General features: G+C 39.1%; 1 protein-coding gene across 1 annotated transcript in view; it reads left to right on the top strand.

Moving 5' to 3' along the window:
* SUN3 (Sad1 and UNC84 domain containing 3) overlaps positions 1 to 23,367 on the top strand; it is a 40,228-nt gene extending 16,861 nt beyond the window's left edge. Inside the window, exons 4-10 of the mRNA XM_029234383.1 lie at positions 538 to 578; positions 1,599 to 1,770; positions 3,035 to 3,119; positions 10,496 to 10,611; positions 11,671 to 11,838; positions 21,980 to 22,072; positions 23,057 to 23,367. Coding sequence (XP_029090216.1) covers positions 538 to 578; positions 1,599 to 1,770; positions 3,035 to 3,119; positions 10,496 to 10,611; positions 11,671 to 11,838; positions 21,980 to 22,072; positions 23,057 to 23,176 — 795 coding nt within the window. The 3' untranslated portion in view covers positions 23,177 to 23,367. The remainder of the gene's footprint in view (positions 1 to 537; positions 579 to 1,598; positions 1,771 to 3,034; positions 3,120 to 10,495; positions 10,612 to 11,670; positions 11,839 to 21,979; positions 22,073 to 23,056) is intronic.
* Position 23,368: the final 1 nt, after the last annotated feature.

Genomic DNA, 23,368 nt, shown 5'->3' with positions numbered 1-23,368 from the left:
TGGAACCCACGAGGTTCGTGGAACTTCGCACACAGAGGAGCTGGCAGAAGGAAGCTGGGTGGGCAGGGGCTGCAGCCTGGGAGCAGACCCTCTGTCCGCTGTCCCATGTGGACCTCCTCTGCCACGCCCCATGTGCATCCTAAACGGTAGCAACGTCGCCAGCCTGGCTGGGCACCCCCTGTTCAGACGTGAGACGGTCCTGTTGGGACACCCTGCCGGCATGAGGTAAGGGCCTGCAATGTGTTTGATGGCATGCTAATGGAATCCAGCCATTGGCTTCCTTACAGAGAAAGGGGATGCCCCTCACTGTTTACAGGAACAAACCTCAGATCTGGATGCCTCCGCATCTCCTCTAAATATAACTATTTGCAGGAAGATGCAGGTGTCTTAGAGGCTGTGGGTCCCACTTGCCACACGTCTCTATCGAGGGTGGCAGTGTGATTTCCTTCCCCTTTACAAATAGGAAAAATAACTCCACCTGAGTAGGCAGGATTTGGAATGATTTTGTTTTGTTTTGTTTTGTTTTGTTTTTTTCAGGCCAGGCTTCGAATGCCAAAAGAGCAACTGGAACTTTTAAAGTGAGTGAGATGTTCTCATGTGTGGGACTTTCTGGTGTGGGTCCAAACACTGAAATGCTTTTGTAAAATTATAAAACTAATTTCTACTTCTGTGGATCATTCTTTAAGGAAATATACACTGGGAGGTGCTTTCAATATTATTTATTATTTTTTTAAAAAAGGAAACAACCAAGATGAGAAAAACAGGTCGAAGTTTAAACATGTGGAATGGAGAATTATGAAGCCATTAAAATAATTCTAAAATATGTTTACTGATCTGGGAAGTGCAGTGGGACACAAAATTATTTTGTAACAATGTTTTTGCATGGAATAAAAACTGTTACAAACACACCGAAATTTAAGTTTTTATTTCTTCAAAATTTTATATTGTTTCACAAATTGGGAGAAAATACTAGATAAGTAGTGCTTCCATTTTTTTCAGCATAAAGAAATACCCATTGGCTTGACATTTTCTTATTCTTTCTAATAACTTTCAAACTGTACAAGTAGCAGAGTCCATACTTGGAAAGTAAAATCTTGCACACTGGAGCTGGTGAAAGGCAGCTGCCCCCCACCTCCACCCATGGCTGGACCCTCCAGCCCCCCGCCTCGCCCGCCCGAGGCTGGTCCACAGAGTCTCAGGGCCTGTCTGGGAATCTCCAGCTCCGTACCCCACTCAAAGTACAAGGTGTTCCCCATCCTAAGGAGGTGAGAGGGGGATTTAAGATCCACACTGTGAGATCACCCAGCTCAGGTCAGGGTGGCTGCACTCACCAAGGGAGGGATGGGACGTGCCTACACAGAGCACGCCCCAAGCCCTGGGATGTCCTCAGGACAGCTTCCCTGAAAGCCTTTGCTTTTCACATGTAGGGAAGGGCAGTGCTTTAGATGAAGGGGCATCTCCTGAGCGCCCCTCACTTGGGGTTTCTCTCTTCTGCAACGTAAAGCACCTCTTTGTTTTGCTGGCCCTGAAGCCCAGCCCTGGGGGGCGGCAGGGAGCCCACCGCTTCCTCCTTTCACAGTGAGGGTCTCCATTCACAGGAAGGAAAGCCAGACTTTGGAAAACAACTTACGCGAAATTCTATTTTTAATTGAAGAAATAGACGTTCTGAAGGCCTTACTTAGAGATACACGGGATGGTCTGCACAGTTACAGCTGGACTGCAGATGGAGACTCCGCTGAAGGCTGGGACCACACTGAAGTTGTGGACGAGGTGATGTGGGCATTGGCAGGGAGGCGGGGCTCGTCCGACCTACAGTTGTCACATCCACAGCTTACGTGAGTGGGGAATGGGGCGACAGCTGGGGTGTGGTCTGTGCCCTCTTGAAAATTCTTCCCCGGCAGTAGCTTACATTCACTAAAGCTTGCCCCTGGAAACACACTTTTTCATAATTGCTGTATCACAGGGAAGATTTTGTATTTCAAGAAAACTGACTTCCCACCCAAATAAGTAACTGATTCTCTCTTATTTTGCAGTTAAAAACAAAAGAAGACAAACAAAAGCTCATTCAGAAATGACAGTCTCTGAAAGTCCATACACAAATACTCAAATAGTAAAATATTTTTATTCAGGGACCTAAAGCTCGTGTATTTGACCTACTTAGCACCAGGTCGGGCAACATTATGATGAAGACCAATGAGATTGGTTTTGCCTCTTCTCCCCCCTTATTAGCACTAGCTTCTTTCCTTTCCTTAGGTTCTGCTTTTTGAAAGACACAGAAAGCTGACACTGACCACCACTGCCTCAAGGACCCCACTGCCACAGCCCTGGGACAAAGTGCTTCCTCAGACTGTTATGTTCTCTCAGGACACTTGCTTTTCTAGACTCAGAACATCCTCAAGAACCCAATATTAATCCAAATGATGAATAATTTCTCACACAAGCAATCACGTACTCTATGTAAACTGCCTTGATCCCCAAATACCTACAGGGAGTTCCCTGGCGGTCCAGTGGTTAGGAATCTGTGCTTCCACTGCAGGGGGCACAGGTTCGATCCTGGGTTGGGGAACTAAGATCCCACAAGCTTCAAAAAAAAAAATATATATATATATATATATATTTAACCAAATATTTACAGAACATTCAAGTCTTTATTACTAAGCAGAGACACTATAAGGGGCACCCAGCAGGTCACACGCATCCGCATTTGACTGCCCCACCGTGACAGCGTGATGGAGTAGTGGTCAGGCCTTCAGAAGGGGCTTGAGTCCAGCCTTGCTCTGTGGCCTTGGTGAACGGCCGAACATCGCAGGTTGGATAACTCAGCTGCCTGAGAAACACCGAGCCCACTGACCTGGGAAGGTGATGTTAAGAATCTGTATGCGGTGCTGCGCTCCATCTGCAGCTTGGTCAATGTTCAGTGTTGTTATCATTTTGCGGATTAGGGAATTTGGGTCCAAATCAACAAAGTAAATTGTCAAAACTCAAGCAGTTGACAGAGATTGTTAACAGGAAACTCTTTTTAAAATTTGTACAGGAAATGTCAAACTTGGTAAATTATGTACTTAAAAAGTTGAGAGGAGATCAAGTCCAGATGGCCGATTACGCCCTTAAGTCTGCAGGTGAGTAAAGGAGTGACAAGGCCAGTATAAAAAGTCGAGGCTTCAAAAGCATCTATGTCCTCTGTGTTACTTTATCTGGTGTTTATCTATCTGGTAACTGGAGAGGGAGGAAAAACTAACAAACGTAGACAATAAAGAGGAGAATAGAAATGGTTGTAGGTGAGCGCAGACGTGTAGGTAAAAGCACCACAGAGACAGTGCGCCTGCCACGGGGAGGCTGGGGATGCATCACGAACATTACAACATTCTATCCTCTGTATACTAAAACGACTACTAATGACTAATCTAAATGCATTATTAGTGATTAAGTGATCGTGTCTCAAGACTGTATATATGTTCTTAGTATCCTCCAAAAATACATTCTTAAGTGCTTAGACTGTGAATCGTTAATCTTAATATTGCCTAGAAGCCCCTGCCTGTGGCAGTGTATGACCATGTGCTCAGTGAAGCATTGGGGGCGGGGTGGGAGGGAGGAGGGGGAAAGGATGCAAGAGAAAGAGGGGGGGAAATACAAAGCACACAGAGGAGCGCTAATTTTTATCAAGTGACAAAAGCCAAACTAATATTGCGGAAATAAATTTGTGTCCTGCATGGAGCAGAGAACATTTGAACCAGCATGATTATTAGTCGTGTGTGTGTGTGTGTGTGCGCGCGCGCGCACGCGCGCACGCGTGTGTGTGTGTGTGTGTGTTGAGAGACAGGGCAAGAGGACAAACGTCTGACTTTGAATTCCCTGAAGCCTGAGAGGCATGAGCTTAAATAAGGTGGGAAGGTAACTCACAGAATGCTTTTTTTGTTTGTTTCCTTGGGCATAAATTTATTTATTTATTTTTGGCTGCATTGGGTCTTCGTTGCTGTGCACAGGTTTTCTCTAGTTGCGGCGAGCGGGGTCTACTCTTCGTTGCGGTGTGCGGGCTTCTCATTGCGGTGGCTTTTCTTGTTGTGGAACATGGGCTCTAGGTGCGTGGGCTTCAGTAGTTGTGGCACGTGGGCTCAGTAGTTGTGGTTCACGGGCTCTAGAGCTCAGGCTCAGTTGTTATGGTGCATGAGCTTAGTTGCTCCGTGGCATGTGGGATCCTCCTGGACCAGGGCTCGAACCTGTGGCCCCTGGGTTGGCAGGCGGATTCTTAACCACTGCACCACCAGGGAAGTCCGAGTCTTGGCATACAGCCTTTTGATGGATACAGCCTTTTGATGCCTTCTTCCTATTCTGTTGAATATACTTACAATTCCATTTGGAAAAACCATAATGACAAAGGTCCGTAGATACCCTGTGTAAAACAAGGAATGGCAGAAAACGTTATGGCTTCTGAATAAATGTTAGCATGATGCACAGCCAGCTTCTGGTTAGGATGAGACGGAGAAAAGCCCAGGGTAGCCTTTCTTCCCTGCTGATGACATACAACTAAAAGAGTTGGACAAAATATAAAAAGCAGCTACCTGAGTATGATGAAAAGTAAACAAAAGGAGGCAGATTGTGGAGGGAAGTAAAAACTGGAAATGTGGCCCATGCGGGGGTGAGTTTACTGTTTTTCTTTTCTCTCAAAGCTTGAGCTGAGGCTTGAGCTGCAGTGACAGAGCCGCAAGGTGGTGACAGCGCGGTGGGTGACTAAAATTATGAGAGAAACTCCACCGTTCTAGAAAGAACCAGAACAAAATAGTCCTGTTGGCCAGAGAGTGTAGGAGGAAGGCTTGAGAAGGCTGGACAGGAGAGCAGACGCCCTGACTTCATGTGTGTGGCCTGCTGCCGGCTTGCCTCATAGCTTCTCTTTCACGGAGATGGACCCACGGCAGCACAGCAGCGGCTCTGAGATTTTGACAAAGATTTAGCCACAGCTCGGGTCTTAGACTGTCCACTGAGGGGCACATGGGCAGAACATGCCTATTGTAAAGGTTCTGAAAATGGAACTGAGATTGTTACCACCTCCCATAGAAAAGGAGGGGCATTTATGGTCTGAACATTTCTGGTTGATTGTGTGATGAAACAAACAAAAGCACCCAGAATCTCCCAATATAATATTCAGTATGTCTAGGATACAGTTCAAAATTAGTCGACATACCAAGACCTAGGCAAATGTGACCAATTTGCAAGGGGAAAGAGAACCAGCAGATGCCAACCCACTCCATCAGGACACAGATGTTGGATTATCACACAGAGACTCTGAAGGCAGGTAGTGTAACTAGGCTTCACGTGGTAAAGGTAAGTACAGCTAAAATGAATGAAAAGATATGATCTCTCAACCAAGACAGAGAAACTATAGAAAATAACCAGATGAAAATTTGAGAAATGAAAATACAACATCTGAAAAAAATTCATTATATGGGCTTAATAATAGGACAATGACAAGAGAAAAGAATTAGTGAAACCGAAGATCAGTAGAAATTATCCAATCTGAAGAAGTGGGAAAAAATGGAAACAATTTTGAAAAAAATGAAACAGCTTCAGAAACCTATGGGACATATATGAAAAGGTCTAACGTTCTCATCCTTGTAGTCTCAGAAGCAAATAAGAGATAAATGCAGAAAAATAATTTATTTGAAGAAATAATAGCTGAAAACATCCCAAATTTTGTTAAAAAAGTAAATTTATAGAGTCAAGAAACTGAGGAAATCAGAAACAAGATAAAGTCAAGGAAAACTATATCCAGACACATCATAAATTTCACAAAACCAAAGATGAGGAAGTCTTGAAAACAGCTAGAGGAACAAAACACACACATTAATATGGGAGAATAATGATACAAATGACTGCAGATTTCTTATCGAAAACCGAGGAGACCAGAAGAGAAGGGAACTACACTGTAAAGCACTGAAATAAAGGAAATGCCAATGCAGATCCAGTAAAAATATCCTTTAAGAATGAGGATGAGGGACTTCCCTGGTGGCACAGTGCTTAAGACTCCATGCTCCCGATTCAGGGGGCCCAGGTTCAATCCCTGGTCAGGGAACTAGATCCCACATGCATGCTGCAACTAAGAGCTCACATGCCACAACTAAGGAGCCAGTGTGCTGCAACTAAGGAGCCCACCTGCCACAACCAAGACCCAGTGCAACCAAATTAAAAAAAAAAAAAAGAGAATGAGGGTGAAATGAAGTCATTCTTAGATGAAGGGAAACCAAGGGACTTCTTTGTCAACAGATCTGCTAAAGGAAGTTCTTCAGGGCTAAGGGAAATGACACCAAAATGAAACTTGGAACTTCAGGAAAGAAGAAAGAACAACAGATAAGACAAATATCTATAACTATGAGACAATTTTCTTAAGTTCTTTAAAATAGGTATGACTGTTGAAAAGAAAAATTATAACATTAGCTGATGGGGTTTTAATATATGTAGATGGACAATTCTTAAGGAAAGGTCAATGGGTGAAGTTAAAGGGACCTCTTGGTAAAATATTAGCTCTAAATTGACTTTGAAAGGTTAGTTATGTGTATTAAGATTGCCAGAGCAACCACTAAAAAAATACAGAGACAAAGTATGTACAGAGGGAACACACCTCAACATAATAAAGCCATATGTGACAAACTCAGAGCTAACGTCATACTCAACAGTGAAAAGCTGAGCACTTTCCTCTAAGATTAGGATCTAGACAAAGCTGCCTACTCTCACCACTTTTGTTCAATGTAGTATTGGTAGTCCCAGCCACAGCAATCAGAGAAGAAAAAGAAGTAAAAGGTATCCAAATGGGAGAAAAAGAAATAAAACTGTCACTATTTGCAGATGACATGATACCATATACAGAGAACCATAAAGACTCTACCAAAAAACTATTACAACAAATAAATGAATTCAGTAAAGTTGCAGGATACAAAATTAATACATAAAAATCTGCTGCATTTCTATACACTAATAACAAATTATCAGAAACAGAAATAAAGAAAACAACTCCATTTACAATTGCACCAGAAAGAATAAAATGCCTAGGAATAAATTTAACTAAGAAGATGAAAGAACTATACTCTGTCCTAGTCAACACTGTACTAGAATTCCTAACAGTAAATTAAGATAAGAATCAGAGAGAGAAGGGGAGGGAAGAGTGAGGGTGGGGAGGGGAAGAGAGGGAAAGAAGAAAGAAGCAAGCAAATTGGAGAGGAAGAAATAAAAAACTCTGTATTCACAGACAACATGATGATTTATGTAGAGAATCATCAAAAAATCTACTAGAACTAATAAGTGAAGTTAGTAAGTTCAACTGTATATATATAATTTTTATATGCTAGTAATAAGAAATTGGAAAAATAAATTTTAAAAACAGTCTTATTCACAACAGCAGTGAAAAACATGAAAAACATGCTAAAAGCAAACCCCCCCCCAAAAAACCACTAATGAAAGAAATAACAGAAGACCTAAAAAAGTGGACAGATCTTCCAAGTTTGTGTATTAGAGGCACCAATATTGGTAAGATGGCAATTCTTCCTAACCAGTCTATTGATTCAACACAATCCCAGTCAAAATCTCAGCATGATTGTTTGTAGAAATCTACAAGCTCTTTCTAAAATAGCCAAAACAGTTTTGAAAAGAAGAACAAATTTGGAGGACTCACACTGATTTGAAAGCTTACTATGAAGTTACAGTAATGAGAGAATGTGATGTCGATTAAATTAATGAAACATAATAAAAAGTCCAGAAATAGTCCCACACTAATTAACTTTTGACAAAGGAGAAAAAGCAAGTTGATGGTGCTGGAAGAGTTGAACATTCGTATGCAAAAATAAACCTTGACTCACAGCTCACACCTTAAAAAAGTTAACTCAAAATGCGTTAAATGTAAAAAGTATGATCTAAATATAAAGCTTAAAACTATAAAACTTCTAGAAGAAAAAATAAGAGAAAGTTTTTGTGACTTTGAGTTGGGAAAAGATTTCTTAGACACAATACCCAAAATGTGATCCGGAAAAAGAAAAGAATGGATAATTTGGACTTCATTTAAATTTAAAACTTCTGCTTGGAAAAAGCCATTGAAGAGAATGAAAAGACAATTCACAGGCTGGGAGACAGGATTGCAAACCAAATACTTGACAAAGGACTTATACCCACAATTTATAAACACTCAAATTTCAATGGTAAGAAAACAGCCAATCCAATAAAAAGTGAGCAAACGATTTGAAAGCCACCTCATCAAAGAAGATATATACATGTCAAAAAAGCACATGAAAAAATGCTCATCATTAGTATCCATTAGTGAAATGTAGATATACCCATTAGAACAGCAAACAAACAAAACCTGACACGTGAAATGGCGGCAGCAATGGAAAGCAAGCAGAACTCTTACACGGGGCTGGAGAGAATGTAACGGTGGTACAGCCATTTTTGGAAAACCATTTGCCAATTTCTTTCTTTCTTTTTTTTTTAAAAATTGAAATATAGTTGATTTACAATGTTGCACTAGTTTCAGGTGTACAACACAGTCATTCAATATTTTTATAGCTTATACTCCATTTAAAGTCATTACATATAAAATATTGGTTATATTCCCAGTGCTGTGCATTATATCCTTGTATCTTATTTATTTTATACCTCGTAGTTTGCACTTCTTAATCCCCTTCCCCTATCTTGCCCCTCCCCCCAGCCCTCTCCCCTTTGGTAACCACTAGTTTGCTCTTTTGTATCAATGAGTCTGTTTCTGTTTTGTTATAGTCACTCACTCGTTTTATTATTTAGATTCCACATATAAGTGAAAACATACAATAATTGTCTTTCTCTGTCTGACTTACTTCACTAGGGTATGACATTTGACAATTTCTTATGAAGTTAAACATAACACGTATGAGCCAGCAATTCCACCTCTATGTATCAATATTTACCTAAGAGAAGTTTAAACTTATGTTCACAATAAAACCTGTCTGAGAATGTCTACAGCAACTTTATTCATTGTCACCAAAACTGGAAATAGATGAAGGAATAGCTAGTTGTGATGTATCCATACGGTGGAATGTGACTCAGCAATAAGAAGGAACACATTCATTATACCTGCCAGGAAGCTCAAATGTATCAATTGTGCTAAGTGAAAGTAGCCATATTCAAAAGGCTACTACTGTGATTGACTACAAAGAGACAGCAAGAGAGAAGGTCCAGAATAGGCAAATGTAGATGGCAAGTAGGTCAGTGATTGCCTAGGGTTGAGGTGGGGTTCGGGGGAGTGACCGCTGAGTGCAATAGGGCTTCTTTGGGTGCTGATTGAAAGTGTTCTAATGTTGATTGCGGTCATGGTTGTGCAACTCTGTGAATATGCTAAAAACCACTGAATTGTACACTTTAAATGAGTAAATTGGGTAGTATGTATATCTCAATAAAGCTGAATAGAAACTTAAAAAATGAGAATGAGAAAAGTGAATTTGAATTACTTAAAAACTCTACCTGCCACAATTAGCATTTTCTGAACTAGATTATGGCTGGGGTAGGGTCAGTCCTCACATCAGTATGTGGAAGTTTAATTCCCGTCCAACCAGTCAGTCCAGCAGGAAAATTCATTGACCAAGCAGACCGTATCAGCACTCAAAAACAAGGTACTCACAGGGTTGCCAGGTAAAATAAAGGATGCTCAGTGAAATTTGAGTTTCAGGTAAACAGCAAACAATTTTTTAGTATATGTCCCAGATATTGTATGGGACCTAACTGTACTAAAAGATTATTCATAGTTTATGTAAAATTAAAATTTAACTGGGAATCTTGTGTTTCTACTTGCTAAGTCCTGCATCCCTGGGTACATTCACTATTTCAAATCCTACCATCTTAGAAAAGGCACTGGTGATCTGATATTCACCACGTATGTGTCTTTTTAATGTTGTATTGTGATATCCAGATGGAATTTAAGGAAGTGATTTGCATTTTCTTTATTTCTTATGTATCAGATACATTTTGCTTCTAAAATGAAGTAACCTGAAGGGATAATATTTGATGAGTATATTTTATATTTCTTTGATTAAAATGAAAGCTCAATAAATCTGCAGAATGGCTGTTATGAATACAACTTGTTAGTACATTTATGACATTGCTGGTCATTCTGCTTTTGTTTTTGATTGAATTGGGCTTATCACATGACTTGTTGAAGTATGGGGATCCATATGTCTCCTTAGCTAATAAATACAGTACACATAATATTTCCATGTCTAAATCAATTGCTCCAGATTTCAATTTTTTATTGTAATATCAGTTCCAGAAATTTTGTGAAACCACACAGAGTAAGAATGGTTTGCTCAAAGTGACAAAATTTCAGTGGTAGTGAAAGCTGAAAGTCATACTTTTCTTATCAGTTTCCTGGTATGAATTTTACGTTATTTGTAAGTTGCCCAGTAATAGTTTCCCAACGACATTAAAATCTAAATGGTGTTTTGAATTGTGTGATTTTTTAATTTTAAAAATTATTTTATAATTTCAGGAGCCTCTGTTCTTGAAGCTGGGACCTCAGAAAGTTACAAAAATAATAAAGCAAAACTCTACTGGCATGGGATTGGGTTCTTAAATTATGAAATGCCTCCAGATATCATTCTCCAGGTAAAAGCTAGATTTAAAATAACCTGTTTAAATTTTAGGATTCTGTTCCTATCACTTACCAGGAAAAATTTTAGTGTCTGAAATGGCAACAACTCTGAACTTGTCAGGGAAACTGAAACTGTACTCTTGCATTTTTACAGTCATCAAAGTATGTGAAATATTTCCTACTTATGGGAAATGAACTATGATTAATTAATTAATTAATAATTATTTATTATTCTAAGATCAGTGAACTACAGTATGTACTTCTCAAATAAAACATACACATTCCATATCTTTTCTTTAAGTTGATTCTGTGGTCTCCCTTTTCCACTGAAAACTTCAGTCACTCAACAAACACTTGTTGAAGATGCATGACCCCTAAGTGCAAGTACTGTGCTATGTGCTGTTCAGGCCAACACATTTTTATAAAGTCCAATTATAATAGGAGAAATTTCCAAGTAAGATTTTCACTATCATTTCAGTTCAATTCAAAAGGCATTAGACACCAACTGACAGTACAGTTCTTCTTAACTATAACTACACACCTGAATTTATTTCCAGTTTAGAAATACCTTCAGTGGCAAATATATAGATCTCACTCCAGCGTACAGTCTAGATCTAGAAAATGGTAGACATCATCTTTCTTTCTTACCACCAGTATAGCCAGCTTCGCTATCACCACCCTTATCATCACCACTACTACCATCACCACCTCCATCACCATCATCACCTGCCATCATTGTCACCACAGTGACTGCCACCACCCTCTTCATTACCACCACCAGCACTGCCTTCACCAGTGCCTTCACCACTCATACCAACTAGCTGCCTGTAGCAACTTACAGTCTAGTTAGAGCAATAAAAGAAAACATACTCACACAATAAAAGGCTCTGATTGACATCAGCACAACCAAAACTATGGGTATCATGGAAGCTTTCCTGTTTGATACATCCCACACAGTGCCTTCATATTATAGGCATAAGCAAGTTCTTCGGTCAATAGTGATTAGCTGGCCAACATTGTAGGAGTGGATTTATATAAGCAGATAAAAGATTAATGCAGTGTTTTCTTTCCAGCCGGATGTCCACCCTGGGATGTGCTGGGCCTTTCCAGGTTCCCAGGGTCATGCCCTAATCAAGCTTGCCAGGAAGATCATACCAACTGCTGTCACCATGGAGCACATCTCAGAGAAGGTGTCTCCCTCAGGAAACATCTCCAGCGCACCCAAGGAATTTTCTGTCTATGTGAGAAGCTGTCTAAATCTTCATTCAGAAGGGGTTATAGTAGATGATTGGTTAGGAATTGGGAGCTGGGATCTCATCTGAACTGTGCAGCTAACCATTTGTATCACTGTAAGAAAATCACTTACTTCCTGGATCTCTGTTTTGTCATCTACAAAGTAAGAGGGTTGGACCAGATGATTACTATTACTTAATCTATTGTTTACTTTTATCAAAGTTATACGAGTATAATTTAAAAAGAAACATTTCGATGTTTATAAGGAAACATGATTTTCCCTTGCCCCACTTCTCCCACCCCAATTTTTACTCTCTGGAAGCTTCCACTTGCAACAGTCTTAGCTGCTTATGTCATTACTGACTTCATGTTTGCTTTTACTGTTATTCCTTGATTTTTCAGTTTTGATTATTATCTACTGACTTCCTCTAATGGAAAATGGAGATTAGTTCTCTTCCATGCCTCTCCCATTCTCCCAAAATGTTTATGTCTTAACTTAAAAAAAACCAAACAGGTTTATTGAGATATAATTCACACTCTGGTGATTCAGTCATGTAAAGTGTACACTTAGTGGCTTTTGGTATATTCACAGAGTTGTGTAACCATCAACATGATCAATTTTAGAATATTTTTACTATTCTCCAAAGAAAGCCTGCACCCCTTAGCTGTCACTTCCCTTCCCCCACCTCACTCCCCCAGCCGCTGACAACCACTAATCTATTTTGTACCTGTAGCTTTCCCTATTTTGGATATTTTGTATAAAATGGAATCATATAATATGTGGTCTTTTGTTTTTTTTAATTAATTAATTTTTGGCTGCTTTGGGTCTCCGTTGCTGTGCGCAGGCTTTCTCTAGTTGCAGTGAGTGGTGGCTTCTCTTTGTTGCAGACCGTGGGCTCTAGGCACACAGACCTCAGTAGTTGTGGCTTGCGGGCTCTAGAGTGCAGCCTCAGTAGTTGTGGCGCACAGGCCCAGTTGCTCCGTGGCATGTGGGATCTTCCCAGACCAGGGCTCGAACCTGTGTCCCCTGCACTGGCAGGCAGATTCCTAACCACTGCGCCACCAGGGAAGTACTGGTCTTTTGTGAATGGCTTCTTTCACTCAGCATGTTTCCAAGGTTCATGTATGTTATAATGTGTCAGTACTTCATATTTTTAATTGCTGGATAATATTTTCTTATATGGATAGACCCCTTTTATTGATCCGTTCATCAGTTGCTGGACATTTGAATGGTTCCCACCCATTTGACTATTATGAATAAATCTGCTGTGAGGAGCTGTGTACAAGGTTTTCTGTGGACCTCAGGCTTCATTTCTCTTGGGTTTGTGCCACAGAGCGGAATTGCTAGATCACATGATGAATACGTGTTTCATGTGTGAGACACTGCCAGACGGCTTATCTCAGTTTCAATCCATAGCCAACATTTTCACTGTGACTCTGTGAACAATATTGTTTTAGTTGAGTCATACAATGCACTGGAATACTATTTTCTTTACATGAAAATTTTGATGTTCTTGAGGATAATTGCCTCATTTTAATTTAATTTGCTTAGTTATCTATATTTCTATCATGAAAACACTTCCAACCTCTTCTTCAGATGTGTAAATATCCTCCCATTCTGCCCATTCATGTCAGATACGTTATAAATAATTTCTTTTTTATTTTTTAAAGGTATCCTCTGGAGCGCTGCTCATCTACTCCAAGCTGGTTGCTGGCCAGGCCTAATGCACAATTGTTGTCAGGGGGTTTCATGTCCACATCCTGGGGATTTGACTTATCTAATCTATTTTTTTTAACATCTTTATTGGAGTATAATTGCTTTACAATGGTGTGTTAGTTTCTGCTTTATAACAAAGTGAACCAGTTTTACATATACCTATGTCCCCATATCTCTTCCCTCTTGCGTCTACCTCCCTCCTACCCTCCCTATCCCACCCCTCAAGGCGGTCACAAAGCACCGAGCTGATCTCCCTGTGCTATGAGACTGCTTCCCACTAGCTATCTATTTTACATTTGGTAGTGTATATGTGTCCATGCCACTCTCTCACTTTGCTCCAACTTACCCTTCCCCCTCCCCATATCCTCAAGTCCATTATCTAGGAGGTCTGTGTCTTTATTCCTGTCTTGCCCCTAGGTTCTTCATGACCATTTTTAAAAAATTTTTTTGGATTCCATATATATGTGTTAGCATAAGATATTTGTTTTTCTCTTTCTGACTTACTTCACTCTGTATGACAGAATCTAGGTCCATCCACCTCACTACAGATAACTCAATTTCATTTATTTTTATGGCTGAGTAATATTCCATTGTATATATGTGCCACATCTTCTTTATCCATTCATCTGTTGATGGACACTTAGGTTGCTTCCATGTCCTGGCTATTGTAAATAGAGCTGCAATGAACATTTTGGTACATGACTCTTTTTGAATTATGTTTTTCTCAGGGTATATGCCCATTAATGGGATTGCTGGGTCATATGGTAGTTCTATTTTTAGTTTTTTAAGGAACCTCCATGCTGTTCTCCATAGTGGCTGTATCAATTTACATTCCCACCAACAGTGCAAGAGGGTTCCCTTTTCTCCACACCCTCTCCAGCATTTATTGTTTGTAGATTTTTTGATGATGGACATTCTGACTGGTGTGAGGTGATACCTCACTGTAGTTTTGTCTAATCTATTATTTTAAAAATCTTTTCTATCTTATTTTTCTTCTTTGTTTTCTGTTCCACCTTCTGGAATATTTTATCAATTTATATTTTAAACCCTATGCTAAATTTTTCATTTCTGCTGTCATGATTATTCTAAGACTCTTTTTCTATAAATACTCCGTTTTCTAGAGTGTATATGTTTTCCTATATTACTGGATGCAATTACAGTTTTGTTCCATGTTTTTAGCTCCCTCACATCTTTACTCCCAAGTACCCCCTTTCCTATTTGTTAACAGGGGCTCCATGTTTCTTGTTAGTTGCTTTCCACATGTGTCTGGTGGCTGGCTTTTGCTGCACACATGAGAGGCAAGTCAACAGTGAGCTTCACGGCTAGATGGTCTGGTTGGAGACTGCAGAGTGCGGTATCCAGAAGTTTGACCCCAGGAATCCTGCAACCTTGTGCCCAGGGGGTTTCAGCTTGGCCAATGTGCTGGGTGTGGAGGTGCACAGCCCACCATTCATGCAGAGGTTATACCTTCACCTCTTAGTTTTGCAGGGTGCTCCTGAGGTTAACTTTCCTAGAGCTGGGGGGAAAAAGATAATCCTTTTCTGGACAAGGGCAGGGGTGATGACCAGGGTATAACTGCTTCTTAAAAAGACAGTTAGCCTACTCTCAGATGTGGGGACCCCTCAACCTCATGCTGGGCCCCATTGCCCGGCCCCAGCTCTGGCCCCTTCTGGGCCCTTGCAGTAAACATCAGCACCAGCATGCTGTTGATTCCCCCTACGGCCAGGGTAGCGTGAGTTTTTTCCAGGCCACTATACCAGTCACCATTTGGCCATCTCCAGATGTTTTTCTCTCAGTGTCTGCTCCCATGTTTTCCTCAGAGGTTTATGCCTTACTTCAATCCCTTCGTGTTCCTATCCAAAGGAGGGCTCAGAGTTAAACAAGGGTGCTCAGCCTGCCTTGTGTGCCATTCAAACCATTAAATGCCATGGTCCTGGAGTTATAAAACACAGAGACTACTGTCCTTTGATGCAAGCCTGATGCCATCCACAGTCAGTGTCTGCAGACACCTATAGTTGAGCTATGTTGGATTTGAGCAGATCAAACCCTGTCTCACAAAAGTGTGTACAGTTGCTCATTATAGAGGGATTTTATGGATGAATCCTTCAGGCAAGAATCCTTTAGTAAGAAAAATTACTTCTCATTGTTTTTCTCTAATATTAGTGAATTTATGAACCAAGTGAAATTAAAATAGAATGATAAAGAAGGTGGAAATAAAAGTAGCATGCCTCTCAACAGGCTAAAGGAACTATATGAGACTTTATATATATATATATATATATATATATATATATATATATAAAATGTGAAATATGTATATTGATATGTCAATATATAGATGAATGTATATATTATATATAATATATATAATTGAATATATTATATATAATTGAATATAATATATATTAGAAATAATTGAATATATAATATATATTATATAAAATTGTGAGTGCATTATTTAGTCATTATGTATCCAATTCTTTTAATAAATTAATTTATAAATAGCTTAAATGTTGATATTATGATTTTCATTATATTGAATAAAATGACTGAACTTATGAAATCTTTATTTTGTTGTGTTACTATGATTCAAGGAACCTAACAACAAACTTTAGATTTACAGGGTAAATTAACTTCCACCAGTGTGCTCTCCTCTCAAAAATCTTCCATTTTAAAGGGTAGAGAGAAGCAAGAAGAACTACAATCCTGCAGCCTGTGGAACAAAAACCACATTCACAGAGAAATAGACAAGATGAAAAGGCAGAGGGTTATGTAACAGATGAAGGAACAAGATAAAACCCCAGAAAAACAACTTAATGAAGTGGAGATAGGCAACCTTCCAGAAAAAGAATTCAGAATAATGATAGTGAAGATGATCCAGGACCTCAGAAAAAGAATGGAGGCAAAGATCGTGAAGATGCAAGAAATGTTTAACAAAGACCTAGAAGAATTAAAGAACAAACAAACAGAGATGAACAATAAAATAACTGAAATGAAAACTACACTAGAAGGAATCAATAACAGAATAACTGAGGCAGAAGAATGGATAAGTGACCTGGAAGACAGAATGGTGGAATTCGCTGTGGAACAGAATAAAGAAAAAAGAATGAAAATAAATGAAGACAGCCTAAGAGACCTCTGGGACAATATTAAACGCAACGACATTCGCATTATAGGGGTCGCAGAAGGAGAAGAGAGCAAGAAAGGACCAGAGAAAATATTTGAAGAGATTATAACCAAAAACTTCCCTAACATGGGAAAGGAAATAGCCACCCAAGTCCAGGAAGCGCAGTGAGTCCCATACAGGATAAACCCAAGGAGAAACACGCCGAGACACATAGTAATCAAACTGGCAAAAAATAAAGACAAAGAAAAATTATTGAAAGCAGCAAGGGAAACATGACAAATAACACACAAGCGAACTCCCATAAGGTTAACAGCTGATTTCTCAGCAGAAACTCTACAAGCCAGAAGGGAGTGTCATGATATACTTAAAGTGATGAAAGGGAAGAACGTGCAGCCAAGATTACTCTACCTGGCAAGGATCTCATTCAGATTCCATGGAGAAATCAAAAGCTTTACAGACAAGCAAAAACTAAGAGAATTCAGCACCACCAAACCAGCTCTACAACAAATGCTAAAGGAACTTCTGTACGCGGGAAACACAAGAGAAGAAAAGGACCTACAAAAACAAACCCAAAACAATTAAGAAAATGGCCAAAGGAACATACATATCGATAATTACCTTAAACGTGAATGGATTAAATGCTCCAACCAAGAGACACAGGCTTGCTGAATGGATACAGAAACAAGACCCATATATATGCTGTCTACAAGAGACCCACTTCAGACCTAGGGATACATACAGACTGAAAGAGAGTGGATGGAAAAAGATATTCCATGCAAATGGAAATCAAAAGAAAGCTGGAGTAGCAATACTCATATCAGATAAAATAGCCTTTAAAATAAAGAATGTTACAAGAGACAAGGAAGGACACTACATAATGATCAAGTTATCAATCCAAGAAGAAGATATGACAATTAAAAATATGTATGCAGCCAACATAGGAGCACCTCAATACATAAGGCACTGCTAACGGCTATAAAAGAGGAAATCAACAGTAACACAATAATAGTGGGGGACTTTAACACCTCACTTACACCAATGGACAGATCATCCAAAATGAAAATAAATAAGGAAACAGAAGCTTTAAATGACACAATAGACCAGATAGATTTAATTTATATTTATAGGACATTCCATCCCAAAACAGCAGATGACACTTTCTTCTCAAGTGTGCACAGAACAGTCTCCAGGATAGATCACGTCTTGGGTCACAAATCAAGCCTCAGTAATTTAAGAAAATTGAAGTCATATCAAGCATCTTTTCTGTCCACGACGCTATGAGATTAGAAATGAATTACAGGGAAAAAAATGTAAAAAACACAAACAGGGCTTCCCTGGTGGTGCAGTGGTTGACAGTCCGCCTGCCGATGCAGGGGACACAGGTTCGTGCCCCGGTCTGGGAAGATCCCACATGCCGCGGAGCGGCTGGGCCCGTGAGCCATGGCCACTGAGCCTGCATGTCCGGAGCCTGTGCTCCACAACGGGAGAGGCCACCGCAGTGAGAGGCCCGCATACCACAAAAACAAAAAACAACAACAACAACAACAAAACACAAATACATGGAGGCTAAACAATACATTACTAAATAACCAAGAGATCACTGAAGAAATCAAAGAGGAAATCAAAATATACCTAGAGACAAATGACAATGAAAACATGATGATCCCAAACCTATGGGATGCAGCAAAAACCTTTCTAAGAGGGAAGTTTATAGCTATACAAGCTGATCTCAAGAAACAAAAAAAAATCTCAAATAAACAATCTAACCTTACACCTAAAGGAACTAGAGAAAGAAGAACAAACAAAATTCAAAGTTAGCAGAAGGAAATAAAGATCAGAGCAGAAATAAATGAAATAGAAACAAAGAAAACAATAGCAAAGATCAATAAAACTAAAAGCTGGTTCTTTGAGAAGATAAGCAAAATTGATAAGCCATTAGCCAGACTCATCAAGAAAAAGAGGGAGAGGACTCAAATCAATAAAATTAGAAATGAAAAAGGAGAAGTTACAACAGACACCACAGAAATACAAAGCATTCTAAGAGACTACTACAAGCAACTGTATGCCAATAAAATGGACAACCTGGAAGAAATGGACAAATTCTTAGAAAGGTATAACCTTCCAAGACTGAACCAGGAAGAAATAGAAAATATGAACAGACCAATCACAAGTAATGAAATTGAAACTGTGATTAAAAATCTTCCAACAAACCAAAGTCCAGGACCAGATGGCTTCACAGGTGAATTCTATCAAACATTTAGAGAAGAGCTAACACTCATCCTTCTCAAACTCTTCCAAAAAACTGCAGAGGAAGGAACACTCCCAAACTCATTCTATGAGGCCACCATCACCCTGATACCAAAACCAGACAAAGATACTACAAAAAAAGAAAATTACAGACCAATATCACTGATGAATATAGATGCAAAAATCCTCAACAAAATACTAGCAAACAGAATCCAACCACACATTAAAAAGATCATACACCATGATCAAGTGGAATTTATCCCAGAGATGCAAGGAGTCTTCAATATATGCAATCAATGTGATACACCGTATTAACAAACTGAAGAATAAAAACCATATGATCATGTCAATAGATGCAGAAAAAGCTTTTGACAAATTCAACAACCATTTGTAAAAAAAACTCTCCAGAAAGTGGGCATAGAGGGAAGGTACTTCAAGATAATAAAGGTCATATATGACAAACCCACAGCAAACGTCATTCTCAATGGTGAAAAACTGAAAGCATTTCCTCTAAGATCAGGAACAAGGCAAGGATGTCCCCTCTCACCAATATTATTCAACATAGTTTTGGTAGTCCTAGACACAGCAATCAGAGAAGAAAAAGAAATAAAAGGAATACAGTTTGGAAAAGAACTAAAACTGTCACTGTTTGCAGATGACATGATACCATACATAGAGAATCCTAAAGATGCCAACAGAAAGCTACTAGAGCTAATCAATGAATTCGGCATTGCTGCAGGATACAAAATTAATGCACAGAAATCTCTTGCAGTTCTATATACTAATGATGAAAAATCTGAAAGAGAAATTAAGGAAACTCTCCAATTTACCATTGCAACAAAAAGAAAAAATACCTAGGAATAAACCTACCTAAGGAGACAAAAGACCTGTATGCAGAAAACTATAAGACACTGATGAAAGAAATTAAAGATGATACCAAGAGATGGAGAGATATACCATGTTCTTGGGTTGGAAGAACCAATACTGTGAAAATGACTGTACTACAGAAAGCAATCTGCAGATTCAATGCAATCCCTATCAAATTACCAATGGCATTTTTTTACAGAACTGGAACAAAATGTCTTAAAATTTGTATGGAGACACAAAAGACCCTGAATAGCCAAAGCGGTCTTGAGGGAAAAAAACGGAGCTGGAGGAATCAGACTCCCTGACTTCAGACTATACTACAAAGCTACCGTAATCAAGACAATATGGTACTGGCACAAAAACAGAAATATAGATCAATGGAAGAGGACAGAAAGCCCAGAGATAAACCCACGTACCTATGGTCAACTAATCTATGACAAAGGAGGCAAGGATATACAATGTAGAAAAGACAGTCTTTCCAATAAGTGGTGCTGGGAAAACTGGACAGCTACATGTAAAAGAATGAAATTAGAACACTCCCGAACACCATACACAAAAATAAACTCAAAATGGATTAAAGACCTAAATGTAAGACTGGACACCATAAAACTCTTAGAGTAGGAAGAACACTCTTTGAGGTAAATCACAGCAAGATATTTTTTGATCCACCTCCTAGAGTAATGGGAATAAAAACAAAAATAAACAAATGGGACCTAATGAAACTTCAAAGCTTTTGCATAGCAAAGGAAACCATAAACAAGACGAAAAGACAACCCTCAGAATGGGAGAAAATATTTGCAAATGAATCATCGGACAAAGGATTAATCTCCAAAATATATAAACAGCTCATGTGGCTCAATATTAAAAAAATAAACAACCCAATCCAAAAATGGGCAGACGACCTAAATAGACATTTCTCCAAAGAAGACATACAGATGGCCAAGAAGCACATGAAAAGCTGCTCAACATCACTAATTATTAGAGAAATGCAAATCAAAACTACAATGAGGTATCACCTCACACCAGTTAGAATGGGCAGCATCAGAAAATCTAGAAGCAACAGGTGCTGGAGAGGGGTGAAGAAACAGCAACCCTCTTGCACTGTTGGTGGGAATGTAAATTGATACAGCCACTATGGAGAACAGTACAGAGGTTCCTTAAAGAATTAAAAATAGAATTACCATATGACCCAGCAATCCCACTACTGTGCATATAACCTGAGAAAACCATAATTCAAAAAGACACATGCACCCCAATGTTCATTGCAGCACTACTTACAATAGCCAGGTCATGGAATCAACCTAAATGCCCATCAACAGACGAATGGATAAAGAAGTGTGGTACATATATACAATGGAATATTACTCAGCCATAAAAAGGAACGAAAGTGGGTCATTTGTAGAGATGTGGATGGATCTGGAGACTGTCATACAGAGTGAAGTAAGTCAGAAAGAGAAAAACACATATCATATATTAACGCATATATGTGGAACCTAGAAATGGTACAGATGAACCAGTTTGCCAAGCAGAAATTGTGACACAGAAGTAGAGGAAAAACATATGGACACCAAGGGGGGAAAGCGTCAGTGGGGTGGGGGTGGTGGTGTGATGAATTGGGCAATTGGGATTGACTTGTATACACTGATGTGTATTAAATGGATGACTAATAAGAAAAAAAATATTTGATAGTGGAAATAAATAAATAAAGGTTAGAGAAGGAAGGTCAAAAGCACAAGGGTAATTGCATACACAAATCAACAAAAGCTTACTTTTTGGATGGAGCTATTTGTGTGATCAAAGTTTGGCAAACTGGTTAAGTTTCACGCATATTGGGTCAATATGGGGACTCATTTGGTGTTTATTTTATTCAAAGTATAGCAAATACATTTATGAGGCCAAAGTCAATTTTGGAATTTGCTCTGTCATCTCTCTTTCTCACCTCTTTGCTTATCTCTCTATCTGAATCTATTCGGCCCTTTGATTAGCCTGTTTCTTGCCTAAGGGCTCCCCCACCAGAGTTAAACACCTTTTGGGTTTATAGGGCAGTACTGGCAGCTAGCATAGCGCTGTGCCCCGGAGGACACCCAAAGATGTATGGAGAATAGTTGCTACTTGAACAGACCCTTGCCTCCATTTACTGTAACTGAACACCCGTTCATTACAACCTCTGTGTCTGTTGTTTTCTTTACAGGGAGTCTCGAAACAATGTGAAGGAGAAGAAATTTTCCTAGGTCAGTTTATATATAATAAAACAGGAACCACCGTTCAAACATTTGCGCTCCAGGTAATGAGACCCTTGGGAAAAGATAGGGTATCAGTGACTCCATCCCAGGGAGGGATTTGTTGGGATTGCTTGATGCAAAGTGGTGTGTGTGAGAATAATTATGACAAAAGTATGCGATAAGCAAAGCTTGTCTGAATTTAAATTCTTAGCTCCAATTATGTACATAAGTTTTAATGCAAAAAATAGGCAAATATAAAATTTATTTCTAAGCCAAATTCGTCATCATTTGCTATCACTTTATATATATATATATATATATATTCTCTTTCTCATCCTTATCTTACTTGTTAGATTCCCTTGATAAGATTAGGTGCGATGGTCACTATCGTCTTCCTTCCCTAAAAGGGATGGGGATGATGATGGTACAAAATGAGATGGTTGGGGGCAGAGAGGAACTTGGAGAGAATAAATATTTAATACCAAATAATATAAGTAACACTTCTCACCCTAACTCAATGGGGAAAGAATACCAACTGGTAACTTAGAAACCCTTGAAAGTCATTAAGGCATATGAAATATATTTAATCATTTCTCGTTAGTCACAGGAAGTAATGAAGAGATACAGAAGGCATCTCAAACCATGTAAAAACAAGTGTGTTACTACACTTCTTGGCCAATGGTGAGAAAATCTAAGCTGAAAGCAGTATATGTGTCAGAAATGAATGTACTTGTAGAGTTTCACATTCAGTTGTATACCCACATCCCTCCCTGGGGCAGCCAACAAGGAGCACCACAGAGGCTGGACAAGGCAGTGAGAGGCCTCGAAGTATAGACCACCATGTTATCTCCCTCCCCTGTATTTGCCTTTTTACGAGCTCTTTACTTACAGTAGCTCATTACATCATCCATTAGACTGGTACTTGAAAGTACTTGACTTAGAAGGGAAGACAGTGTTTTAATTTTTTATTACATCAGCATGACTCAGGGTTCTTTGAGAAGGTTTATTTTATAAGACATTAATTTCAATCTTTTCTGTATTTTCAGCATGAAGTTTCTGAATTCTTATTATGTATGAAACTTAAAATCCTTAGCAACTGGGGACACCCGAAGTATACTTGTTTATATAGATTCAGGGTTCATGGCACCCCAAGAGATGACACCTAGAAGAACTGGTGCAGAAGCCCGTGACCACATGTCCAAAATATTCAAGTGATTCCCTTAGTTTACACCACACCTATAGGAATAAAAAATCAGAAGTGAGAAAGAAACCTCCAAGTGGTTGCTACCTGCCAGTAAAAAGTGAATGAATTTTACTAATAAAAAAATAAAAAAGCAAATTCAATCTCTCTGCATTAC

This window comes from Monodon monoceros, unplaced genomic scaffold (assembly GCF_005190385.1).
Source record: "Monodon monoceros isolate NGI ecotype Baffin Bay Population unplaced genomic scaffold, NGI_Narwhal_1 Super_Scaffold_2, whole genome shotgun sequence".
In the NCBI taxonomy this organism is placed as follows: Eukaryota; Metazoa; Chordata; class Mammalia; order Artiodactyla; family Monodontidae; genus Monodon; species Monodon monoceros.
This window is presented reverse-complemented; position numbering and strand designations above follow the sequence as displayed.